Source organism: Meleagris gallopavo, chromosome Z (genome assembly GCF_905368555.1).
Source record: "Meleagris gallopavo chromosome Z, MGAL_WU_HG_1.1, whole genome shotgun sequence".
Taxonomy (NCBI): Eukaryota; Metazoa; Chordata; class Aves; order Galliformes; family Phasianidae; genus Meleagris; species Meleagris gallopavo.
The window spans coordinates 2236567-2263775 of NC_139435.1; the positions used below are offsets into that span (position 1 = coordinate 2236567).

Sequence of the window (27209 nt, forward strand, 5' to 3'; positions counted from 1 at the left end):
ATGCACACACAAGCATGAATATATGCCCTCCTGCATCAGCACATGGGCAGTGGTGCATGCACGCCCACTGCATGTGTAACACACCGTGTACACAGTCACATGCACACACACACACACACACACACACACGCACGCACGGCCCCCAGCAGCACACACTGCAGCAGGACAACGGCCCATTGTGTGCACTGATGCCCCAGTTCTGGCATCTCCAGCTTAAACCAAGCACGGGGTGCAGACCGTCGGTGCATGGAGACCTCTCCTTGATGGGCACAGACAGGAGAAAAAAAAATCCCAAATCACTGCAAGGACTTGGCTTTGTTGTCAAATCCAGGTTTTGTTCAGTGACTGAGGAGAAAACCTGTTGTTTTTTGTTTGCTGTTTTTTTGTTGTTGTTGTTTCCCAGGAGGACAGGGACCCCAGAGGGTGACAATGGGTGCGTTTGTTACGAGGTGCAGTTGGCCTTAGGGTTGCAGCTGTTGTCGTGAGCACTCGGGTCACAGCAGAGCAGAGCATGTGCTGCTTCTCGCCCGTGGGGCTGCTGTCCCTGTGCCGCCCAGGGACTCCACTAATCCCTGCTTAGGTTTATCCGTGTGCTGCATCTGGAGGGCTTCAGCCTCACAACGGAGGCGTGCGGCGGATTTGTCTGTCTGGATTAGTGCATTTGTGGGGTTTTCAGCACGGGGCATCCCTCACTGTTTAACCTTTTCCTTGCTGGCACCAGCTGGAAGAATGGGAAGGGTGAGTGTGCCCCTTTTTTTGTGCTGTGATGTGCACAGAAAGAAAATACTCTTTTTTGCTAAATATTCACTCCCAGCAGGGTCTCCCCAACCTCCCTGGTTCCTATGGCTGGGACAGCAGCTGAGCTGCAGCTACCAGGGGTGTCAGTGCCTCAACACCACACACATCCTCCCAGCAATCCAATCCCCCATGTCACACAGATGCTGCTTGCTTTTTGGCATTGAAAATAACTTGCAGACATTCCCAAGGCAGCTTTTGGGGACCACGGTGATCCCAGCACCACCGATTCGCAGTGTCCACATGCTTTGGCTTGCCTTCATGGGAGGATTGCATGGTGTTGTTTCACCTCCTCTGCAAAACCAAGGTGAAATCCTTTGGGATAACAGATGATCTACCTGTCAACTGAAAAAGCTGATGCACCACCCTCATTCCCACCTGGGTTGCCTTGCAGATCTGCATGACGGCCACGCAAAGAATGGATAAAATTGCGCTTACACCAAATTTTTATCCTGTGTGAGTACAACAAGGTGGGCTTGCTCTGCCTGTAGCCAGGAGCTGCAAACAGGCGCGAACACTAACATACAGACAAGGCCAGGTGCCGTGTCCTACCTAGCAATGTCATTTTTTTTCTGACTTGGGGCAGTTGTTGCACAGTGGGAGCTCTGCCCATGTGTCCCAGCAGAGGCTTGGGATGGGGATATTGGAACCCCTTTGGTTCTCCTGTTCTGAAGGTTGCAGCCCAGGATGCATCCGCAGCTCGTTCCTATGGTGCCATCTAGTGCCCAGATTTCCCCAGCGAAAATGTCGGTGGCCAAATTGCATTAAAAACCACTGTAAAGCACCACAACAACTTTTCTTTTTTTTTTTTTTTTTTTTCCTTTTTGGTGGGACGTTTGGATCCTTGGTAAGCGTGCTTCCTACGAAGTGCAAAGCCCATGAAAGATTACTACCCTGATTCTTCCTCTCAATGGAAGCATGGAGCTTCCAGGCATGGAGCGAGGAAGGCAGCAGCCCTACAGGATGAGGTTTTAGCAGCCTGAGACCACTGGAACATCCCATGGGTGCTTCCATGATGTGAGGAAGGTTCCTGGAGAAGTGTGGAGGAATCAATCTTGGTTTGCAGCGGGGGAGAGGAACTTATCAGTGTTTTCCATTTGCTGAGTGTTGTCCCAGACATGCTGCCTTTTGAAGTCATCCCTCTTTTCATTAGGAAAATGTGTTTTTTAAGCTGCTGTGTGTGTCCTTAACTCCCTTTCTTCACCTTCCTGTTGTTTTCTCTGTATGGCTGTAGGGTGTGTTGGGCTTAGAACCCAAGGAGAACTCATGGGAGGACTCAACTCATGGGATAACCCATAGGAGGACCCATGCGACAAACCAAGGAAAACCTGTGGGAAAACTCACGGAGAACCTCTGGGAAGACCCAAGGAGAACCTATGAGAGTATCCAAGGAAAATCCGTGGAGAATCCCAGGAAAAACCAAGGAGAACTCAAGGGAGGACACAAGAAAACCTGTGGGAGAACCCAAGGAGAACTCGTGAGAGGACCCACAGGAGAAACCGCCTACATCCTTGTCCCGACTGAGGATAAAGATGAAAAAAGATGGGAAAAATAAAGCCCGAGTGAATTAGGAATGGGACATTGCGTGGTTCCACACCTCACTGTAGTGGCACTCTCCCATATCATGTCCCAGGTAGTTGGGTGGCAGAGCCTGGGGTGGTGACGTGGGCTTTGGTTGCACAACAAGATGACAGCTGTCACCAAGACTTTGCAATGGCAAACTTTCTTCTTCAAAGGGTTCTTGGTAGGTGCCAGCAATGCCACAGCAGCTTATAGAGATGTGCTGGGGGGACTTGAATGATTTGGGTGGAGATCCCACAAAAGTGCCTGCCTGGCTTTGGGGCACATGCCATAGGAAAACACCACATGTTCCTCAGTTATTAAGAGGAATTCAAGCAATACATGGTCCTCTGAGCTGCTCCACACCTTCTGCAAATCCTACAGGTGCCAAAAAGCCACAGGGCTCTTGTAGGTACTAAGCACAGCTTGAAATTTCCAGCTTATCCTTCTGGAGTGACAAAGCTGGGAGCAGTACCCTGAGCCTCCCAGCACTAAGGACGAGCTCCCATCGCTGTCTGTCCATCCTGATGTTGGGATGGGATAGCAAATGTGGCACTGAGAGCCCAAGAGAAGATCCAACACGTGAGGAAGAAATGAAAACAATTTGACAATATACCCCAAATCTGGATATTGTTTGTTGTTTGGGGGTTTTGTCACACATGGTCCGAGGAGAGTGTGAACAGATGGAGCCGAATAGGAAGTGCAGCCATGTGGAAACGCAATAGGATTACCCCTTTGTGAATCTGTCCTATCCCATGCCAGGCAGGATGAGCTTTGAGTGAGAACACACAGCACACACTGCAAGAGGGACAGACTTCCCATTAGAGTCTTAAAAGCATCACTCAGCCCAACCAAAAACCAGAAGGGAGGTGGGGAAGGTTGGGGGGTCCTGAATTGTGGGCCAGCCAATGGCTGTCTGTCACTGTTTGAAGCTGCAGACAAAGTAAATGTGATCCTCACTGCACAAGATGGGGTATTTTGTCAGAGTTGCACAGAGGAAACTGAATGAGGAAGGCACTGGCCAGGCTGCAGGTCTGCATTCTTTTGTGCAGTAATGAAAAATGGATTTTGCAGAGAACGCTTCTTTCTTTTCCATCATTTTGCCTTGTTTGCAACAAAGCTGGAAGCAAACACAGGATTTGTCTGCCACAAGTTTGCATTTTGCAGGAGTGCTGCTCCTGAACTTGTAAAGAGAGGGGTATTGGAGCTCCATCCCTGCACTGCTCTGGAAACACAGGAGCTGGAGCCCACAAACTACACCCCCAAAAAGAAGAGGGGAAATACAACTAGTACGTCAGCAAACTGCACCCATGCACACAGCAAAGGATGCAATCTGCAGACCCTCAAGGGAAGGAGAGAACTAAACTGCTCAGTAGAACCTTTGCAGTTCTCTTTTCAATCTTTACAGGCTGACATCCATAGGCTGTGGGTATTTCCTGGGTGCTGGGGAAATGGCCTCTCATCCCCCCAACATCTGCAGTGCTGAATTTGGGAGTGCTGTAACCCAATCGTGGAGCTGCAAGGGAATTATTTTGGGGATGTGACAAAGAGAGCCGCGCACCGATTGAAAACGGAAGAAATCTCCAACAAGACAGCGTTATTTAAATAATACACTCTATTTTATTTTGTCTTAAAATAGTTTAACCTTTATGCTACAGACTTGTTTCAAAAAAGTGGAAGGTCTCATCTTGCACCAAAAATATATATATTTATATATATTTATATAACACTCTGTTTGCTTAATTATTTTTTTTTTTTCTCCAAAGACCATTAAATACTAGATGGAAAAATGAGAACTAAATAATGAGTGTTGAGAAGAATCAAAAATTTTTTTAATTTTTTTTTTTTTTTAAGCTACAGTCACACGTTTGGAACATTTAAATTCTAAGCAATTATTTGTCTTTGCTACAGAAGATCCCACGTTCACTCTCAAGCAATTCAGGAACTGCTGAACCAAGAAGGACGTGAGCCAATGCACAGTGCAGCTGAGGGGAAACCCCCATCAGCTCCAGTGGGTTCTGGATCAGGCCCTGCGTGCATTGGTTCTTGGCCATACAATGGCTGAACATTTCACTTTCCTGCTGAGAAAAGCAAAACCGTCCAGGCACCTTTTGCTCTTATTTTTAATACAAAAAGATAAAGTAACAATAAGAAAAAAAAAAGCAAAATGAGAACACTTCCCTAGCTATCCAGTGATTGTGTTTTTCAGGCCACTACACTTCTCAAATTTCATAAGGACAGAAGAAAATACGTAGTGTTTTAAATAAAAGAAAACCTGCATCAGACTACAGTGCATGGATTGTTGAAACAAACACAGTGCACAATGGGAGAAAGTCTGGTTAGGACACGGTTGTTATTATATATACATGGAGGTCACATAATATACAAACTTTAAAAAAAAAAAAAAAAAAAGTTTGCATTTTTATGCCAGGACTACTGATGGGTCCCTGCAACTTTCACTGAAACTGATCTCTACAAGACTTCATGGAACAGCAAAAAGCACTAAAACACGGTTCCAGAATTGCAGTTTGTTGCCAACCACACCAACACTCATTGGGTTTTGATGGTCTCTTTTTTTTTTTTTCTCTCCCTTTTTTTTTTTTTTTTTTTTTTTTTCTCTTTCTGTTTTTGGCTCGCAGAGAAAAATTGGTGGGAGCCAAATGTATTTAAGAAAAAAAGACAACAAACAGACAACACAAAAAGGAAACGTAACTCCCCATGATGTAATTATCCCCTGTTTCAGCCTTAACAGGCAAAGACAAAAAACAAACAAATAAACAAAAAGAAAAAAACCTGCTGATGGAGCTGTGTAAAATTTCCATCAGGAAAAAAATTTCGAATACAAGGGAGTTTTTTAATTGCACAACACACATTTAAAGTGAATATCAACCTGCGTAAGTCTAATCTTTGGTTTTTGCCTGGAGAAAAGGCTCAAAATGGCAGATAAGGGCTAAGAATTCCCATATGTGCTGCTGAAAATGGAGCCCACTGAAGTACACAGTTCTGCTCGTCTCGGTCAAGCAAACAAAGTGTTTCCTGGATTGTACCCTAAAAGCAATTCCAAAACTAGGATAAGAGACACGAGCTGCAGGAAAATGGTGCAGATCTGTTAAAGAAAAGACCACAACCTTATGCTCTGATCCATCAATACCCTCTGGGGCAGAGTCTGAAGCACGTGAAGCATAGGTTGGAGAAGACCTCAAAGATCCCCAAGTCAAACTCCAACCCATCCTCACCGTCCCCACTAACCAGTCCCCAAGTGCCACATGTATGGGTTTCTTAGGAACACAGACTCTGTCCCTTCCCCAATGGCCCCACAACTTCAGGAAACTGTCCAGGATTAACACTATGCATCTGTTAAAGTGCTGTGCCAGACTGGGACTTCACACATGTTTTGAGATGGTCAACGAAAGCAAATGAGCAATAGTAGAAATGAAGACTAGGAGCAAGTATGTCTCCTTTCTCTCCTTTCCCTACTCCAGGCAAGATTCAGAAATAGGGAAAAAGTTTGTACACGTTTAAAAAAAGCAGACGGATGTTGGGTCTTTTTATTACTTGTCATGTTCTTGTGCTTTTGCAATGGACAGCAGCTGCTAGACAGTTTCTACTGCTGCTCTAAACCGTAACAAGCCGTGGCATGTGATCAGTGAAACACAGTAGTCAAGTAGACAGAAGAGTCAGCACTGAAAAGAGTGTAAACTATAAATTATATCGAAAATAAAAGTCCTTTAGAAGCTGTTCAGTGCATATGTCATGGGCCTTTTGTATTAAAGACAGTCCCTCCTGCGGGTAACACAACCAAATCAGCTCAGATATTAATACTCCTGGCCCAGTTTTCTAAAGTGTTGAATACCTCCAGGTCCACTGAAACCAGTGAGGACACAGCATTTCTCAAAACCACTGATGCTCACACTGCAAAACACTAACTGCTACTTACAAACTAAATATACTGATAAATTTAAAATGTTCTGAGGTTGGAGGTGGGGATGAGTCGGAGGACATGACTTTGCACACAACTATTTCTTCAGATTAGCACTCAAATTAGTAAATATGGATGTGTTTTAAATTTGGATCTACTAGGTTTTAATTCTGGGAGGAATCCTCCTTTAAGAAGACAAAAATAAGAATAAAGATTTAAGTGATATTAAAATTATACTGCATTCTTATGGAAATAAAAAAAACCCACAAAACTTCATGAGCTTGAGACTCATAATGCCAGGAATGGGGCTTCTGAAGCTGAAGCTATGACTTCTGTGCCACAAAAGGAGAAGGGATGGGGACAGACACACAGTGACACAGCATTACAGTAGATATTTGTGCGTGCTATCCTCATCCAAAGTCAGGTCTACTACTTCTGGGGGGGAAGAACAATTCTGCTGAGGAGTCACAGCTCTCCGTGATTGTGTTTGCTGAGCGTTAATGTACTGTGAGCCCGAGCCATGCTTCCAGGAAGACACACTCTGGATCACACCTCCACTCGGATGAACATACCTGTAGCAAGGCAAAAAGCAGAAAGGCATTAAAGCTACTTCCGAATTCAGGCACAAGATTCTTAGCTGCAGTGTTTCATCCCTTACGTGTCTTATTAACACGTCCCTCCCCAAAATTTCACTGGTGTTTTCCTATTTGCACGGTCCAAGCCATCTTAAAACAGCCACTGATCTGTAAGTTCACTAAGCTGAGACCAGACTTGAAGTCGTCCTTTGGGAAAAGAGGGGAGAGGGGCTGGATTCTGCCAGTGGGTGCAAATGCATGGATCTCAAGGATCCTGGGGAGTGCTGTCCCACCATATGCACTGCCACGCATTATTCAGAAGCATTCAGTTGGCAGTTTTACTGGCTGGAATCTTAAAGAGACAGGTTACCCAGGGAGGTTGTGGATGCCCATCCCTGGAAGCATTCAGGACCAAGCTGGATGTGGCTCTGGGCAGCCTGGTCTGCTGGTTGGTGACCCTGCACATAGCAGGAGGTTGGAACTGGATGAGCATTGTGGTCCTGTTCAACCCAGGCCATTCTATGGTTCTATGATTATGTATTTAAATTATGTATTTAAAGGTAAGCATGTACTCAAGTGCCTTGCTGAAGTGCTCATCTACTGATTTGCACAACACTTTTACCTATTGTATTGATAACAGATACGTGGCAAAGGAAGTGCAAGCTAATAAAAGCGAAGGATTTTGTTATACAAAGTGATGACAGGAATTAAGATGGTCCCTCCATTCATATCTGGAAATCTTATGCATGTGCTAGTAAGGCTTTGTTCCTTTTGCTCCAGAAATGGTTTTGCTCCTCCAAGTGCTGGTGGTGGCAATGTACTGAAGCAGGACATGTTGGGCTGCTGGTAAACTCTCTCTGACATTTACATTCTATTTAATTCAAACCAGTCCTGTTTAGTTTCTGCACATCTCCTGAGGTTATGCTCTTCTATTTCTTTTTTCATCTCTGGTTACAGAAAGTGAAACAGAACGGGGAAACTCATCCTCAGAGCTCTAATTTGTCCAAACCTAAATGTCTCGTTTCCTTCTCAGAAATGCTGTTTAGTTTTGGATGCTTAGAATGACTTTTTCATTACGTCTTCCATCTAAGAAATATTTACTTAAAAAACGTATCTACAAAGAATTAGCAAAAAGAGATTGGAACTCTTAACATATAGAGGGTTGTTTTTTTTTTTTAAGCATTAAGATGAAATATTTTAAAGCATTAACAAACAAGTAAAGATTGCAGCCAAAGCAAACTAAATACAGTGTTCCATCTCAGGGCCTATGGTCCATCCTTCCAGCATAGAACAGTCCTTAACACTTAGGCAAGGCTAATGCTAACTTTTTTCCCTGAAGATGACAAAAAGCAGACTGTCAGTTATCTCATGGAAATGACACATGGCAAAAAAAGAAGTGTTCATCCTCATGCAAATCAAACAAGCAGCCAATGACAAAACGTCGAATAAAACATTAGCTTAGGGGATGTGCTTTCCACCTGAGCAGAAAGTAAAAGCAACAAGAATAAAGAAGAAAAACAAACGAACAAACAAAAAAACCCAAAAAACAAAGGAAGAATGCTTTATATACAAGCATTGTTTAAAAAATATTGAACTGGGCAAAAATTAAAGGAACTGAGGAACATATCATGTCATGTCATAGAATGGCCAGGGTTGAAAAGGACCTCAGAGATCACCTACTTTCAACCCCCTGTTGTATGTAGGGTCACCAACCACCAGACCGGGCTGCCCAGAGCCACATCCAGCCTGGCCTTGAGTGCCTGCAGGGATGGGGCATCCACAACATGACTTGATGTCCTACGTGAATGCCAAGGGATACTCTTAATGATGAGAAACAGCACCCATTCATTGGCTGTCTGAAGAACTAGAGATAGCAGACAAAGCTAAACCTTTTCCAAATGACAGCCCTGTCAGAAGCTCATCAGTACTTCATAACTGCTAGCCTAGACCTGCAAGAGAAATAAAACTCTGAATAGGGTTTGAGCAATCAAAATGTGCAAATATTCAATGGAAACTGTAGGAACAACTCCTTGATTGATGACAGAGGGCTCACATGAAAAAGGGAGATCACGAGAAGAGTTTGATATACATCTTTCTTTGCTGAAATTATCTTGGACCCTGCCTACTAAACCTGATTTTGAACAGCAGCTCTGCATGTACTTTAATTTCCCTCTCTTGTATGTGACAAATGTGAGCGAGGCAAGCAGCAGCACAGAAGTGTTTGATGTGGGGACCTCAAGCAGAAGCTTGATCCATGAGAAGACTGTCACAGTTCTACAAGCTAAGACTAAATCTTTTCTCCTTTTGCACCTTAATATGTATATATTTTTCCTATATCCAGCAGTGTTGGACTGCATCTACACTATCTGTGCAGGAAAGCGGGTCCTGCACACCTTGCTTCTTCCTTTCCTCAAGAAAAGGAGAAGGAATTATGGAGAAAAGCTCTGTTCCTTCTCCCATGCGCCCTTTTTCTGCTGGTTTTGTTCATATTGCCTTAAGCCAAGCAAAATTCTAAAGATTTTAATCTTTATTTTAAAGATTAAGGGAGACGTCAAAAAATGCTTACCGAGGTAGCAGCCAAAGTACAGCTGGATTGCTAACTACCAGCTTGGAGAGAAACCTCTGGCTTTCTTATTCTGATCTAGTTGGAGGCTCTGACCTAACCTGTGTCTTCTTCAGGAGCTGATCTTTAGGTTATCTTATCACATCAGCCACTGAAAGGTTGACAGCAGTTTTACTTCTACACTGACTGAGTATTTAAACAAATTCAAAACTGTTTAAATGCTTAAAGTGAATATTTTAAAATGAAACAAGAGCCTACATCATTACTTTTGCTTATGCATTGGAACATTCACAGCACACACCTAAAACTGAACTTTTAATAAAGTTTCCTAATGTCTATAAACTTGGTATCTCAATGTTTGATATTTTAATATTTCACATGTTTTGCCCCTTGATATTTGATATCAAATCCCAAGCTTAATCTAAATACATATGACATTGATAACTGTTCTATAGAAAAAGTTCTGATGTCATTCTTTTGACGTTGTGATTCTTTTCCAACCTGAGCGATTCTATGTCCCCATGACAAGGAGAACAGAAAAACAGAACAAAAAAAAAAAAACAAAAAACAAGTGTAATGTTCTCTACCTTTGGGGCATCCGTCATAGATGGATAACTAGAGAAGGGGAATTTAGCAATTCTTTATTAATTTTGGCAACACAGATATTCTGATGAAACTAATGAAATACTAAAACTGAACGTTAAGTAAAAGGAATTCATACCTGCCATGCTCCTGAACTCCAACAATCTCTACTTCACTGTCGGAAGAGCTGATATTAATTTCTTCATTGATCTGGGTGTTACTAGGAGAGGGTCCACTTGCAAGGAAGCCTGTATCCAAACAACCTACACATGGGACAAATGCAAACAGACACAATACTTAACAGCTTGCATGACTCAGAAATGAGTTGGAGAAGGACTTTCTCAGGCTAACCCAAAAAGATTGGAATACCATGATTGGAAAAGCTCTAATAGCTCTACTGATGGTGCTGTCACACAGATGTGAGTGAGACGTACTGTTGTGTTAGGAGCACTTCCCTGCTTTAGGTGTAGTCAGGCTTTCCAACTGCTGTTTTACATCAATGCTAAGAGCTAGATTGCACCTAAACCTCTCTGAATTACAGCAAGATGACAATCAGTAAATCAAATCCAGTGATACTATGGCAAACTGTGCCTACGGGATGGATGGAAACATCACACATGCCAGGAAAATAGAAATATGGTGTCTCAAACCAAGGGATGGCAGTCAATGGGAAAACAAGAAAACAAAGCCACTGATTCCTGGCCACACTGCTTCACATCTGTTCCATTCTTATTATTATTATGACAAATACTTGAAAGCCCTTTTTTTTTTTTTTTTTTATGAAAAGCTCCACAATGCAGCAGTGTGGTTTTTCGTGATAACTCAACAGCTATCCAGTTCATCAGTCTGTGTTTATAAAGGACTTGTTTGACAAGAAAAAAGAGGACATACTTCTATTGTCCCCCTTTAGCACTAACCTTGGGGAAGCTGGGCAGCCTAGAAGGAGCTGAGACTGCCGACTGCTTGGGAGCAGCTCACATATTGGATGACATGGGTGAAGAACCATTTGTAGAGTGTGACATTTTGAATTTAGCTGATTATATTGTGTTATATATTATGTTATATATGCTAGAGGGTGTGCCAGGAAAGCTTCCTGATGGCTGCTTGAAATACTCGGAAAGGTGGAGGAAAAATAGAGGGACAGAGTGAGCACCCTATTTCTCTGTTTTAGGAAAATGAAGGCCGTCGGTGCACAGGGTTGGGAAGGAGGCATTGGTATTGGTCTGCCTTTATATGCTAACTGCTAGGACTGATGTATGCCATTCTGCAACCTCTGCCCAGGGCTCTAGAAGACAAAGCAGCCTTGAAATGAGTCCCCAGAGACATTACCAGGAGCTCCCAGAGACTGGGTTATTGACACAGCTTTAAGTTCAGACAATAAAGTAATTAGCAGTGGAGAAACCATGATTAGCAGAGTCAATATTACAACATGTAGCTGAGTGTAAATCAGGATTAGAGCACGCAGGCAGATTTACAGCCTCTGGTCATACAAATTTCACGCCTAATAACATGCCTACACACTTAATATCCTTGCAAGAACATTAAGATGACGCACAAAGGAGATGTTTTGTTTGCCCTACAACATCAGCTTGCAAAACAACCCAAAATATTTGCCCGTGCACAAAGATGTGATAGTGTGCCCTAGTAAGATTTTTCACATAGATTAAGCTTATGTTGCTATTTTCCCACGGGAACCCATCACGTAACATCTCCTAAGCTAGACACTGGCTAAAGGTTAATTTGGGAAGGAGGTGTAAGATGTGAAAACTCCATTTTCCAAACGTGCAGTTCTAGGCATGGTATAAGGAAAAGCTGGTCTTGACAGACGTACAGTCAGCAGTGTACTGAAGTACAAGGCTCTGTGGCAAAGTGTATGCAGGAAGTAAAGAGATTCGTCCCTACAGATGCTTTCCCAGCACCAGGAATGAATTTGCCTGGGCATGTTCCCATTGGCTCAAGGATAAAGAGTTTTCCTGAAGGGATCCATTTAGCTGGCAACCTCATCCTTGCAGAAGTTTGTGCCCTTGGATATAGGAGGAAGGATGACAAATTTCTACCTGCATCACAGCTTCGTACTCATAAAGAGGAAAGTGGAAATGCTTGGTAAGAAACCTTTGTTTTTTATTTCCTTACGTTCCTTTCTTTCTGCTGAAGTACCAGGCCATCGGTGCTGTGTATCGGGCTTCAATAAGGCTGGAATAACAGCCTAGCCACAGACTGTAGTGAAGGTAACACAACAGATGTCCTCCTATTCAAAAAGAGAACCTCTCCACTAGGTAATAATGGAACGCCTCTTTCAAAATGTGCCATGCATTTGTATTTGTTTCAGCTTTATGGATGCTGAAAAGCAGCTCAGAGCTACTCAGAGGCTTGCAGTATAGCCTGCATTTAAAAAAGAGAGTGAAACACAAAACTGTGCTCCACCACGAGCAAGCCTCCGTGTCCTACACGTCTGAAAACCTTAATGGTGTACCAAAAATGACTGGCAAGGAAGGCAATATGTTGGCACTTGGGGCTATGGGGTGAAGTCAATAGAAAACATCCCCATGCTAACACAGCTCTCTCCCCCAGTCCTTGGAGCACCTCGTCTTACTGCGTAGCTCTTTTGTGACAAGTGGAGCTGAGCGATGTTATGAGGCTCGTGAACTTCTTTACAGCCTTCCGCAGTACTCCTGCTTTCGCCTTCTTGTAGGAAGTTTCAGCCCACTGATGTGAAGCCCAATTACAAGCAGCACCTTTTCACCCTTCGTCTTTATCTGAACCTGGAATGTCCAATTTTCTAGAATATGTTAAAAATGCAGGTAGCATGTGGGGAAAAAAAAATGAATGCTTGTATTTTACAGAGTCAAAAAGACAAGACAGACCCCCAGAAAAGACAATTACAATAATTAAAATGAGGTGATGATTGGTTTACTAGCTGGTGGCTAGATGGGTCATCATAATCAAGTATTCAGTAGTGAGAGTAGCTCACTGTCATAAGAGAGCAGGAAAACCACCAAAACAAACAAACAAACAAACAAACCAGATTTCTGAAGAGTAATTAGAGAGGGAGAAAAAATTATTAAGAAACTTAGTGTCAGAAACTTTGTCAGTTTTTTATCAGTTGTTTGTTGGAGTAAAGGTCAGACACTTTCAATAAGCACCTATACTGTTTTATTGCATAATCCATATAGGGTGCTTTTAAAGCTGTATAAATCACAAAAACATCGAAAGGATGGGAGGTGGACACACCAAGAGAGAAGCAGGAATGAACATCAGAGGAAGGGAGCTCAAACCAACCTCCATCAGCACCCAGCTCATCCAGCAGCCCTCTGTTTCCCCAGCTAGATTCCAGGTCTTGGTTTCCTAAGGAATTATTGTGCTCTTGCACCACTTCAGTCGCCAACAGATTGTCCACGTTTACCACTTCTGGGTCTGAATTTGTGTCTGATATATCATAATGAGCTACAACTGGAGGTCCATCTGCAAAAGGAGAGAAAAGCAGCTGCTATCAGATGTCAGTATACAGTAAAACACGCCTTTAGAAGTACAAATAAGTTAAGAATTAAAGCAATCTCCTAATGAGGCTCTTAAAGGAATGTAAATTATATCAATTATTGAACTTTGAATAATGAACAGTCTGATTACAGAGACATTTTAACCTTTGCATACACAGAAAACACAAAGATGAGGCAGTTGCATCTGTATTATCTCTTACATTAGCACATAAACATCTCCGTATCTGACAGCATTACATTTACAATCCCAAAAGGATGGAAGCTTCATTTTAAAATAAGAAATGCTGTATTAGAGGACGTTAGATTTGTCAAACTATCTAATTAAAGAATTTTACAAATAATCTCAAGCTACGGCTTACATTACTGTAGGGCTGCTTGAATAAAACTAACTTTCTAATATAAGTGATCCAAGTGCAATAATTTAACACTAACTTAACACTTCCTTACAAAGCATCTATCCATCAGGGACAGGGGAATTTTTCAAAACTGCAATGTTTTGGGCTTTGTTTTCCAAGATCGAGGCTAACAAGAAGCAGAAGTATGGTGTGCAGTGATAAATATGCTTTTCCTTAACTGCCATATGTGCTTTTGGCTGCCAAAAATAAGGGGAGGGAAGAGGGAGAGGGAACTGTTTGCATGATTAGTGGAAGCCATAAAGGTGATCTGTATAAAAGCAATGTATCTTATAACTGCCTTCGATAGATGTTAACGATAAATAACGTTTCCTTCTTGAGTTTCTTATGTCTCTAATATTTGAATAGCAAATTATAACAACTGATTAAGCATTAATAAAAATAAACTGATCTTTTATATGGTGTCTTGTCTGTGTAATTTTTTTACGATGGCATAGATGGCGATCAAGTAAATCTGAGCTCTTGAACAAATCTCACACTCTTACAGAGGCAGACAAATGTTTGCACACAGCCTAGAAGGGATGAGGAGTTAGTCTGGCTGGCCTCAATGTGTGTATAAGGGTTCTTTGTGTTGCCGGTGCCTGGGAGCTGCAAATAGCCTTGGACTTGAGTGAGGAGAACACCCCTATGGAGGTGCTCAAGGGCAGGATGTCATTGTGGGCAGCCTGATCTAAGTGACTGGCAACCAGCCCATGGCAGGAGATTGGAGCTCAACCATCTCTAAGGTCCCCTCCAACCGAAGCCACTCTATGATTCTGAAATCTATTATTGAGGGGTAACAAAAAGGTGGGTTTGGTCCATTTGATTACAGTGGTGCATTTTCTTTTTGAGGTGTGAAAATCTCCCATCGTTGGAAAGAGGCTCAGAAAAAAAGAAGTTGAATTCAAGGTAGAGATTAATGTAGGCACAAAGAGAGATTGGATGATCCTAATGCTGAAATGATGCACATCTTAATTCAGACACTTTGCCTCTGCTAATTACTATAGTTTATCAATTCAGGGTGGGTGACAGCAGTTGGGGTTCTTGTTCCTCAAATGGCAGAATGAAAACTTTGTTTGGGCTCAGTCCTCAGCCATAGAAATGAGCATGAAATGCAAAAATGTTCTGGGCCAAAGGATTGCACTTTGCACAGCTACACAGGAGTGTGAGCAGCTGCATGCCTGGGGGACTTCTTCATTACGTGATATGCACTCAGTATCACCCTAATGGGACAATAATTACGTGCTGAGGAAGACAGGACCTTCAGCACTGCAGAATGACAACAGATTTCTTTTTTAAAAAAATCACAAGGAATAAAAAGAAAAAAAAAAGTTCAGAATCATAGAATCACATAATCACAGAATGGCCAGGGCTGGAAGGGACCTCAAGGATCATGAGTCTCCAATCCCCCTGCCACATGCAGGACCACCAACCTCCACGTTTAATACCAGCCCAGGCTGCCCAAGGCCCCATCCAACCTGGCCTTGAACACCTCCAGGGATGGACGGGGCATCCACAGCCTCTCTGGGCAGCTGTTCCAGCACCTCACCACTCTCTCTGTAAAGAACTTCCCCTGACATCCAACCTCAATCTTCCCTCCCTCAACTTCAAACCATTTCCCCTTGTCCTGCTCAACCCTTTCAAAAAGTTGACTCCTCTCCTGTCTGTAGGCTCCCTTTAGGTACTGAAGGCTGTAATGAGGTCACCCCGCAGCCTTCTTTTCTCCAGGCTGAACAAGCCCAGCTCCCTCAGCCTCTCTTTGTAGGGGTGGTGCTCCAGTCCCCTGATCATCTCTGTGGCCCTCCTCTGGACCCTCTCCAACAGCTCTCTGTCTTTCTTGCACTGGGGGCTCCAGACCTGGACACAGCACTGCAGATGGGGCCTCACAAGAGCAGAGCAGAGAGGGACAATCACCTCCCTGTCCCTGCTGGCCACCCCTCTGCTGATGGAGCCCAGGATCCCATTTGCTTTCCGAGCTGCAAGAGCACACTGCTGGCTCATGTTAAGCTTTTCATTATCAAGACCCCCAGGTCCTTCTCTTCAGGGCTGCTCTCAAGGACTGCTCCTTCCAGTCTGTATGGATGCCTGGGATTCCTCTGGCCCAAGTACAAAACCTTGCACTTTGCCACATTGAAAGGGAAGACTGGTCTCGTTTAGAAGGAGCAATGTCTACTGTTGAAGACAGAAAGAATGCAACGAACTGAAAGATTCAAATCTAAGTATCTGAAGAGCTCTTCCTAGTAAGGTTTTACTGAGTAACTTCTTCTCTGAAATATAATTCAACACAATATTCTAATAAAAGCTAATTATCATTAGCAACGCACTTCATTAAAGAGTGACCGTTTTTTTCTTAAGTTGTATTGCTTCAGTTTTGCAATGAGGTGTGAAGAAATTCACACACACACACACACACACACACACAAAAAAAAAAAAAAAAAAAAAAAATCAGACCAGACCTGCCTCCAAAACGACTCCGTAAAACGACATTATATTACAAACTTAAAACAGACCCGAAAAAAAATAAAAATAAATGAGTAGTTAAATGCCAATGTATCAAAGACCAATCTGTTCACAACATGAAACGCTGATGATTATGACTGGAAAAGAAATCCTGATAATTAACTGAAAGGCAATCTTTTTGCTTTGGAAAAGGCAATTACAAAATAATGGCTTTCCCAGCTCAAGATTGAGCTGGCTGCTCAGCAAATTATTTGTGCAAAAGGATGGTTGAATTACATGCAGAAATTACGACTGGACCGAATCATGAGTGGAATGTTTCCTTTCAGTCTTATCATCAGAGTTCAGTGTGAACATGTATAATATGGTCCATAAAAATAAACAGTCGAGTGCAGAAGATACGAGGGTCAAGTACAATATTGACTATTTGACCATTCTGGAAGCGGGTTATCTAAAATTTCAAGACCTGTGTACTGCTCCTTTGAGTCTTTGTTTCTCTCACTTCTTACTGATACCTCCGAAAACAGAAGCGAGATTTGATTTAGATAGACAAGTCTGCACAAGTACAATTATATTTGGACAAAAGGCACCAATAGTCTCAAGTCAAAATTGTACCACTCCTACATGTATAATCATGCAAAAATGTATAATAAATGTATATACATGCAGAGTGATATTCTCATCACCTACCCATAGAAATAACTTGTGCGAAAGTCTTCATCAGTAGGAAATACAAGCATAAACTTGTTATCTGTAGCTCCACTCTTGTATCTTCCACACTTCCAAAGAGCACACCTTATGACTTAGCTTAAATTTAGTATACATCAAACAGACAAAAATATTTTCAATATAATTTACATACTGTAATTATATTTGTCAGCGTTACCAGCCACCGATTTAAAGTTCTGCAAACAAGCAAGCTGCCTATTCACAAAGCAACCAAGCAGAGGACCGTTTGTGCTTCTCTCAGCCTTGCCTTTCAAAAGCAGATTTGGAGTTAAAGGACCCTGCTGCCAGGGTTACCCATATCTACCACCAGCAAATGGCCACGGTAACTGCAGCAAGCCCTAGGAAATCCAACACTCATAGGAGGAAATAAGCAATAAATGCTTCGGTGTGTCACAGAGACAACGAGATGCAAATTGCAGTGAAGGCATATCCAAAAATCCTCTAAAATACCTCAAATCCCAAAAGCCTGCTTCCTTTTGCATGCCACAGGGACAGGACAGGAGGGGTTAAGTTAGGAAAGACTTCGCTGGCCAACTACACCATCATCTGATGATGTGATGCAAAGCGACGGCGTGGTGCCAAGGAATCTGGGTGACTGGCTTCAGCTGGGAAATGAGAACTGAAAAAAGGCTCTCAGGTTGAAAAGGTAAAAAGATTCACTGAAAGCACAGCCGCGTTTTTTATCTGTTTGTCTTATGGGGAGCTGCTCTTCATCATAACCGGTTGTTAAAGATAGAAAAAACAAAGGCAGGAAAACAAAACCATGATGGAATCACAGTTTAATGCAGCAGAATTAAGAGGTTTGCTCCTCGGTAATTTAAATAGAACCTTTAGCAAAAATTGCATCTTCTGAGAACCCAAAGTAGATGGAAAATGTGTGTGTCACTGGTGATAGGCTGTAATTCACTCTTAAAGCATGAAATGCTTGAAAAAGACAAGGGCTGAAAGTTAATAAGTACCAGCAGCAGAATACAGCTGTTGACATTTACTGTGAACAGGAGGAGGGAAAGACCGTAAAGATTTATTACTTTTTTTTAGAGGTCATCACAGGGACAGCGCTTCCAAGTGTCCAATTCTCCCTTAATTTATGGAGCTTATCAAAACTAAAAGCAGTGATGCCATACAAGGCGCTGTTACCTTTGTGCTGCAATAGCTGTTTATCAATGCAGGACAGTTTATCATAGGACACAAAGGGCATCAGAACCTGACATGGGGAATTCAGCCCTGTAAGCTGTTCTGGCTCTTCAGCTGTCTTAGATTTGGGCACGGAACCCTCAGCTGGATGGAGGAACTCTGGGGGTTCTCATACAGGAACGGATGATGCAGGCTGATGGTTTGAACCTCACCATCATCTGCCTCCAACCCCAGCACTGGAGCTGAGGCTTCAGCATGGCACCCAACCTGTGCACAGCTGAAGCTCAGCGAGATGACTGCCAGCCCTCGGGATGGGATTCATACTGCTTTACGTACTTCAATCCCTTTCATCTTCCACGCAAGCTGAGGAAAAAGACTGAAGTCTCCAGAGGACAATCCCAGTGGAAATCGCTCCAAAATTAATAGGCTAATTGTGGTGGCTAGAATTGCCCTCTGGAGTCACTGAGTGAAGCCCTGTTTAGGTGTGAACAAAGCTTCCCAGCGTGCAGAAGAGGTACCATAATAATCACAGTAACAATTACAGCCCTTTATTCTTAACAAAGCTTTCCATTGCTGAGCTCAGAGGGCTCTGAGGTGGCTCGTTTTGCCAATGGGGGAACTGAGGCACGCAGAGATGTGCTCAGGGCTAACGAGGAGGAGAGCACTGCACTGCTGAAAACAACGTTCCCCTCCAATCACTGAGCTAATTTTAACTGGAAAATCATTGAGTTTAAAAATAGTGCTTGGGAATGCTTTCTTGTAACATGCAAAAGCTAAAAAGGCAGCATGGAGGGACCCAGGTACGCATGCAAGCCCAAAGAGCAAGGGCTGCGTCTTAATTAAGCTGAACTGGCTCTTATATAAAAAAAAAAAAAAAAGAGAGAGAATACTGAGACATTTTAAAAGAATAAAAGATCCCCAAAATGCCATCATTTACACCTCACATGGATTTAAGAGAATTACATTTACTTGGAGATTATGCAAAACAAAGAACGGACCTTAATAACCACACAGAAATCAAAAGCTCCAATTATCACTGCAGTAAGCAAAGCAATGAGATTTTGCATGCCAGAAGCTAAGATCTAGAGGACTCCACCGTAAGTGAAATGGTTTGGCAGCAGACACATCCATAAGCTTCACCTGAACAGAATGGCTTCATCATTAAGACTATGTGCTAAATGAACTGCTTCTTTTGTTCCAGGTAGGTATTGCAAACCTGGTATTACTGAAGACAGGACCCAGCGCTACAGCCAAAGCATTTGCAGTTCAGTGGCATAAACCAGCTACCTCTGCTGCAATCCCCAGAGGAGGATGAGGGCAGGAGACCTTTGTTGTTTAGCAACATGAAACGGTTCATTACTATTTAGGTTTATTTATTTATTCCAGGTTACAGGAGTTACATTTCAGAATGTACAGGGTTAGGCGAAGAATACATGGTCACTACAATTAAAAAAAAAAAAAAAAAAAAAAAGAAAAGCAACAGTAGTGTAACAACATTCTCCCTAAAATCATAAAGTGAGAAACAACAGCAACAAAAAAATGACCCATGAATCAATTTCTTTCACAGTTTCCTTCATTTCACACAGTAAACTATAAAACAGTGAATTTAAAACAACACGATCAAGTGAGTGTCTGTTCTCAGACTGGATTGCTTATAATGCATCACACCAGAAGAGATCTCAAATGCAACTCTCACTGACCAACATTCATGTTCTTTCAAGCTTTTTGATGAGCAGATGGAAAATAGCTTGGATTCGTTTCACCAAATTGCACAGAGGGACACAAAGTTATTCTCATTGTGCGTTCAGCAAAGGCACGTGGAGATGGCTGTTGCTGAGAATATCAGCAGTGTGTGCTTCACATGGAGACAGAGCTCGTTTTCACTGGTGCTGCTTAATGACCCCCTAATTGTGGAAGCAGACCTGTCACTCAGATCTCTTCCACTGAGAAAGCCATCTCACTCTGCTCCTGCATCTCTGAGAGAACAGGAATGCACCCAGGTAAATCCCCCAGTGGCACAGGGCAGGTGAGCAGATGCACCTCTCCAGAAAACATCACTATTTGGAATCAGAATCCTCAGAGTTGGAAATTTGGGGAATGCACACTGCATCCTCCCATGCATGGCAGGGCTCAGTGCAGCACCTGATCCAGGCTCACGGCTGCCTGGCTAGCCTGAGATTTAACACAGCTCTCAAAATCACTTCTAATTTAATAAGCTTGTTTTCCATGTGCCTCTGTTGCTCTGATCCAACACCATGAGACTAATAAAATTTCTCAGAAAGACCAGTTTCTAGCTTTGTGTTTTTGCAAAGCACCGTCCATCCTCATCAATCAGCCTGAAGATTTCTCTTCTACAGTACAAGTTGTTCAAGTGCTCCCAATGCAGACCTCCAGCACTACAGGAGCATCTGCTCAGGGATCTCAACTTAAGGAGCTCCTTTAAAGCAGTCTGCATCCAAAAAACTGCTCAGCAAGTTCAGCTTTGAACGAGGTGAAATGCTACCCCCATTGAAATGGGTAGAAGTTTTCTACTGGTTTTAATGGGGCTAGGATTTAATTTCCAATGCCTTTGGTGACGTTCACAGTATGTGATACGGGAAGAAACAAAATACATCAACGAGAAACATCTGTCATAACATAAATATGCTTCAGTTTGCAAAATAAGTGCCAGACGTAACCCCAGTTCATTGGAGTCAAGATTGGTCCTCTGCTCCTGAGTTTAGCAGCTCCAGTAAAGTAACCCAACAATCCCAAAACACTACAAGACACCATGAACTTAAATACAGGTGTGTACCTCTGCCTGGATTATTTTGCTATAACACCAAAAAAACAGTCTGTCTGAAAGTCTAAGATGTTGGGTTGTTGGGTTGTTTTTTTTTTTCCCCCATTTTTTGCAATAGAAATACTGGCTTGGAATTTGTTTTATGCTGTGTGCTGCATTAAAAAAACATATATTTATTTCCTAAATAAGCCCTCCAAGCTCAACATAATTCAGTGTTAAAAATGGTAATCCAGGAGCTTGAATGGGCCACTGGAGCTCTATCTGTCTGCACCAGCTGATCTAGTCTGACTCATTTGCTCTTTCAAAGCCATGAAATTGCAAATATTTATTTAGGAAATAAAAAAAAAAGATGTATCTTTACTCCATTCTGAGGAATAAGACGTAGGAAAAGTATAAAGATTCCAAATCTGATTCTCCACCTCTGGGCAAAACTCCTACTCATTTCCCTTTGCTAAACTCAGTGGTTTAGGAGCAAAGTGTTGAACTGTGAACATAAATGTACATTCAAAACCTGTCTCCAACTGGGAGTGAGAGATTGCTCCTGATACCCTTAAATAAAGGTGAACTACTTTGATGAAACACTTGAATGGATGAGATCAAAATCAATGTTAAAATTTCAGCTAAAGAAGTTCTAACTCCCTGAAAGTTTCTAGTCAAAGCCCTTTGAAAATAAACCTAGAATGGAAACCACGATAAACCAATGTACTACAGCAAGAATACTTCCAGTTTTCCAGAAGAACAAAAAAAAAAAAAAAAAAAAGGAAAATCTGAAGTTACCTATCAGGAGCCCTGGAAGCTGCTGGCTCAAAGAGATGCCCAACCTGAAACAGAGAATCATCACAGCACTAGCACTGCTGCTTGCAGGGCACTGCGTCGCGGTGCTCCAAAGCCATCGGATGCTCCTGCTAGGTCAGACCACAGGATGCCTGAGCAGACAACGGGGAGCTCATCTCAACAACAACAACAGAGCAGGTATTCCTTCACGCACTCTAACTCATGCACTGAAGGTAGTTAGGATAGCTGAGGGCTCTGATGTATGTGGTTTCCATTTTTAAAGAAAGAAAGGAAAAAAAAAAAAAGCACTAAACAAGATACTGAACGTTGGCAGAGATTTCACTGGCTACATCCCCAAAGTTAATCTCCATTTATGAGATCAGTACATAAAAGTCAGTTTAAATCTCAGCGAAAAATAAGTTCAGCAGATCCCCTTACAAAATTTGTTTGGAAACACTTAACTGCCCTATATATACTATTTTATTTATTAAAAAAAGTTAACAGCATGCTTACAGAGACACCGAGTCAAAGCAATGCCTGCGCATGGAAAGAAAGCAGTCACTGCAAAAAGCTGCTTCTGCATGCATGGGAAGGCTTGTAAAGTTGTCATGCTTTGAAATATGATGCTCTTATCATTGTCATAAAGGTATACATAGCAAATCTATGAACAACAGGAGGACTTTTTTTTTTTTTTCACATCAGTAAATGATCTTCCCTGAAAGGATCTTGATTTTAAACAAGACAAGTGTATTAAATGGCAAATAAACATAAATTAACTCCTGTGACATTTACCTACAGGTCAGTTAAAAATGCAGACCATTTCAGATGAGAGAGTTTTCTCCTAAGGTTATATCAAAATCTTTGTATCAAAATTACGAAGGTCATCTGCAAAGAGTTTATTCCAGTCCTTAAAAATCGCCTCCTGCAGTCCTCCAGACAGGTCCTCTGAAAGTAACATGGCTCTCTAAGCTCTCTTTTAAAGAAAGCATCAGGTATTTAAAAAAAAAAAAAAAAAAAAAAAAAAAAAGGGGGAGGAAAGGGGGAAATAATAATGTTGAAGCACCCGTGACAGTGCTGAGAATAAAAAGCATTTATTGGGTTTCCTTTACAGGATTGATCCAAAAACTGCAAGTTGATGGAAAAACATCCGCTGACTTCAGGAAGGAAGAAATTAAGAGGAAGACACAGTGCTAAATTCCAACAGAAAGAAAAGGAATTGCACTCAAATAGTTAAAAATAAAAAAAATAATCAGCAGCGACTGATGTACAAGAACCAGAGCCTAAAGAGACCTATAGTGTTCTCTTTGCTTAAACTATGCCTACGCAAAGACTCTCCGCTTCCTTCATCACGATTTCTATTTTATGTGCATTAGAATCATTTATCAACTAACTGATGAGAAATGTACATTTTTTGGTAGCTATGGAGAAGTTACTTCACGTGAAGAAAGGCCTTACTGGAGAGGTGAACAACCGTCCCTGTGTGTAGCAATAGCAGTAAGAATTAAATAGAGGTTTCTAATATATATTTTAAATTAATTCTACTTTAAACATCACAGTTTCAAGCCTGCCTATTCAGGATAACTATCAGTATAAAAAAATCCACACCATAGCAAGTTATTGTATTATTTAAATAAAACTAACGTCCTGGCATTCCCAGTCACAGGTAAATAACCATCTCAGTGGCATTTCAGCGTGGTTCAGAAGCTCTGGCTCTGACCCACAGCAGCAAACCACACCTTCAGACCAGCACAGTGCTTACTGATCTGTCTGTCACACCTTTGCTTAAATTCCTGTGCAAAGAACCAACCCGTCCACCAGCGGCCGCTTATCTCAGGACTGACACCACTATTTGTATTGCAGCATGAAGGATGCAGATTGCTCGTATATACATAAGGAAGCAGCAGTGCTTTGTGTGCACGGGTCATGCATGCACACAACGTACTTTGGGCGTGATTCATCTCGCCTAACTTTAGCCCAAAGTTATCTTATCTGTTTGGGAGTTGAGATAACTCATGGAAGAGGAAGACACTGCCAGGGGATATCCTCTGTAGGAGCTTCTCTCTTTCCTGAGATCTGCAGAACAGCAAACCAGACACCTAAAGTTAGAGGAGATGATATCCACCCAAACTGACCACATACATATGTATACGTGTGCATATTTTTTGCACACGCTGTAAAAGACAGCTGCTTCCATAAATATGCCATATGCAACACAGCAGTGACATTAATAAAAACTCCGGACAGAAATGATCTACTAAACAGGAGACAAAAATGTCAGTTGTGCACACTGGTTATATATAGCTAAATCTTTAGGGTAAGCTTATTTATTACTTCCGCCTGAAAAGGAAGAAGGAAAAGTAACGCGTGCCGTATTCAAGCTGCAGAACTTGGGAGTGAGCACAGAGTTAAGGAAATGTTACAGGGCTGTAACTAGTCTGGTTCTCTAGGGTACATCCTTAAATATAAAACTTATTTCCTTACTTAAATGTTTTATCATGCAGGAAGAGCATTTGGATGAACAGTCTAAACACTCCTATTGTTAACAAATGCAGCTCTATGGCTTCTGGAGTATTTAAACAAGGATTCTAACTTATATCTTCCCAAGTCAGGTGATGAAAGCCCACAGCGTTTCCCCTCCCACCCCCTCCCTCTGCAGGTGTTTATGTCTGTGCTGGCACATGCACATAGGTATGCTGTGTTTTTGTTTTTTTTTTGTTCTTATTTTTTAATTTAAACTACATATATATTCTCTATAAATTAAAACAAAGTTGCCACGGTAATCAAACCCAGAAGGGAAAAACAAATAAATATGAAAAGCAAAACTTGTTTTTATCATAATCCAAAGTAACATCAAGATTGCAAAGATACGAGATAGATTTTTTTTTTTTTTTTTTTTTTTTTTTTAAGTTTATGATTGATTCAAATCAGGCTCTGCAATATTCCCATTCTCTGGAAAGATAGGTGGAAAATTGTTATTAAAAGTCGCTGGAAACTCTAGCGTAGCATCGACATTCTGATAGCCCACGTAAGTATTAAACGACTGCTGAGGAAGTACTTGGCTATCAGGCATCTGTATGAAAGCCCCTGACTGTGTGGTAGGGGGGACTCTTTGGCCAACTAGTTGCATTTTAGGTTCCCTGGGCTCCAGTTGCTGCTTGCTTTCTTCATCCGTGTCAAGACGGGTTAGCTTTTCTATCCACATGCGAAATTTCTCCTCTGTCTGCCTCTGCATCTCGGCAAAGCAGTTCATGGCCTCTTCCAGGACATTGCCTATGCAGTTCCTATCCCACACGGTGCCCCTGTCAAGCAATCCTGGAATTTCCCTGGTCGCTCCTCCAGATCCCCCAGCACGACTGAAGCCAGCTTTAAAGACATTGAGGCCATTTGATGAGACATCATGAAGTAAGAACATCATCTTGTTTATTAAGGCACGTTAGGAAAACAAACTTTTCTAATTGCATCCCTCGGATATTAACACAGGGGAGGAATTAGCAAACATCAAATTAACTAACATTGTTCATGTCAAAATAAATAACATTTTGCACTCGCTGAGGTTATAACAAATTCTGGCTTCAAAATTACTCTTATTCTAGAATTCTCAGACGATTCTGTCAGAAAGATCTTGTTGGTTTTATGAACCAAATTAGCCCAATTCCCTTGCAATTTCAATTTTTATTTCAGCTGAAGGCATCAGGAACATCATACAGCATCAATTTGCTTCTGTTAAGCCTTGGTCCAACAGACTGTTGTTTTAGCTGATAAATCTGAATAATTACACGTATTTTATTTAGATACTCGAACCCCTTAGTGATGGCCTGATAAATGCACACCAAACTGCAGACAGTAACAGATAAAAGGCCAGCATGGTGACTGCAGTGCCTGAAGTAGCCAAGCCAACCTTACCACTCTTGATTTAATTCTGGAAAAAAAGGCTCAACACCCATGAAGAGAACACACAACAAAAACACACATGTAAGCACACAGATACATGAATACTATGCTGACACATGAGGTGGAAGCAACTTTTGTCGGGTCTGAGAGGAAAACACAGCTACAAGAATCAGCCACAGGACAGGTCAGTGACGATGTGGGTGCCAACAACAAGCCTCACACAGCAACCATGTGTGCCCTTCATCTTGAGAATTAGCAGCTGGCCATGCACAATTTCTCAGGTGACTTCTTCGAGTCAATGCGAAAAAAAGAGAGTGGGCAAAGCTGGAAGGAAGCTGTTCTCCTTCCATCTATCAAAAGCATTACGACTTTGAGACTACCTCAAAGGAAGAACTTTAGCAGCAAGACGACAAAGCCATCCTTACTATCCTACCCTACACGCCAACTAAAAAACCTACAGACACCACTGCCCTTTCTGGTTCACTTGGGAAACCTCTAGGAAGCAACAAACCCCAGGACAGCTGGGCTTTGGATCTGTTTGCGACAACAAAGAATGCCTGCGTGCTATCCTAGCCTACGAACATTACCTATGGTCACTCCAGGGTGAGACAAACATCACATCCAATTACACAAAGCAGCTATCTAAACCAATGATATAATACGTTAACAACATCTCAGGTAAAATTAGTAGAAAACATGCCGAGAATGAGAGAACTCACTGCACAACCTTGCAAAGTCTACTAATAAAAGCATAAGGCACTAACTCTTCACTAGGATTCCACTGTCTATATGAAATTACAGTATCACCTATCAATACATTCTTTTAAAAGCTATTTAAATGAGGTATTCTGAAGTCCTTCAGTAAGCAACAGCTAAACAAAGCCCAAGATTATTCTCTTTTTATTTTCAAGCCATAGCAAAGCTACCACTTGAGGGTCAGAGACCTTCTATTTAGGACCCTACTCTGGAAGTCTCATCTGTTTACCTGCCAGATAAGCTGGAAATTCAGCATTTCGGTCCTCTGCTCAAAAATGAATTGCCGTATAGTAATTATCTTCCATCTCTATGTTGGCATTTAACTGAAAATAATCAAGTAAAATAGTACCTTTTTTCCTAAAATGTACTTCCTTTTGAACATTAAATGCCTTTTGGCTCCCTAAAACAGGAAAAAAAAAAAATACGCTGTCCACATACTCCAGTGTGATTCTATTCATTCCTCAGTCAGGGATTTATCCCAAGACAAAAGAACTAAACAGGAGTCTTTCTGCCTTTCACAGGTTTAAGAGCAGAAACGTGTAAGTAAAATAAAGCAAGTTTTAACTGCAATTTAAACAAAAAAGTACTATTGATAGTGGTACATGATATAAAATAAGCCAGGCTTCTAAAGTTAAGAATGAATTAGCACAGTCAAAGCTGACAAAACTGTTTTGTGAACTAAGGGGCCTACGTATTGAAAGATGTATTACCCTGCAATATAGTTTTTTGTTTTAAAGGCATCGTAGTACATCCACAATTGGCAGTGGGAGCAAAGCACACTGCTTCAAGTGCTCCCTTTGCTG

At 41.9% G+C, this 27209-nt stretch overlaps 1 protein-coding gene across 4 annotated transcripts in view; it reads right to left on the reverse strand.

Annotated features, from left to right (window-relative positions):
• Nucleotides 1-3952: 3952 nt before the first annotated feature.
• The window catches only part of ARK2N (arkadia (RNF111) N-terminal like PKA signaling regulator 2N), a 44573-nt gene continuing 21316 nt past the window's right edge, over nt 3953-27209 (reverse strand). For 3 of the 4 annotated variants that reach the window (XM_085212927.1, XM_085212928.1, XM_085212929.1), the window contains 3 exons: nt 13274-13456; nt 10134-10257; nt 3953-6846 (listed from right to left, as the gene is read on the reverse strand). In XM_085212927.1, the coding sequence (XP_085069053.1) occupies nt 6657-6846; nt 10134-10257; nt 13274-13456 (497 nt within the window). In that variant the 3' untranslated portion in view covers nt 3953-6656. Of the gene's footprint in view, nt 6847-10133; nt 10258-13273; nt 13457-19555; nt 25123-27209 lie in introns of those variants that run through there. The other variant, XM_085212930.1, reaches the window with a different exon arrangement.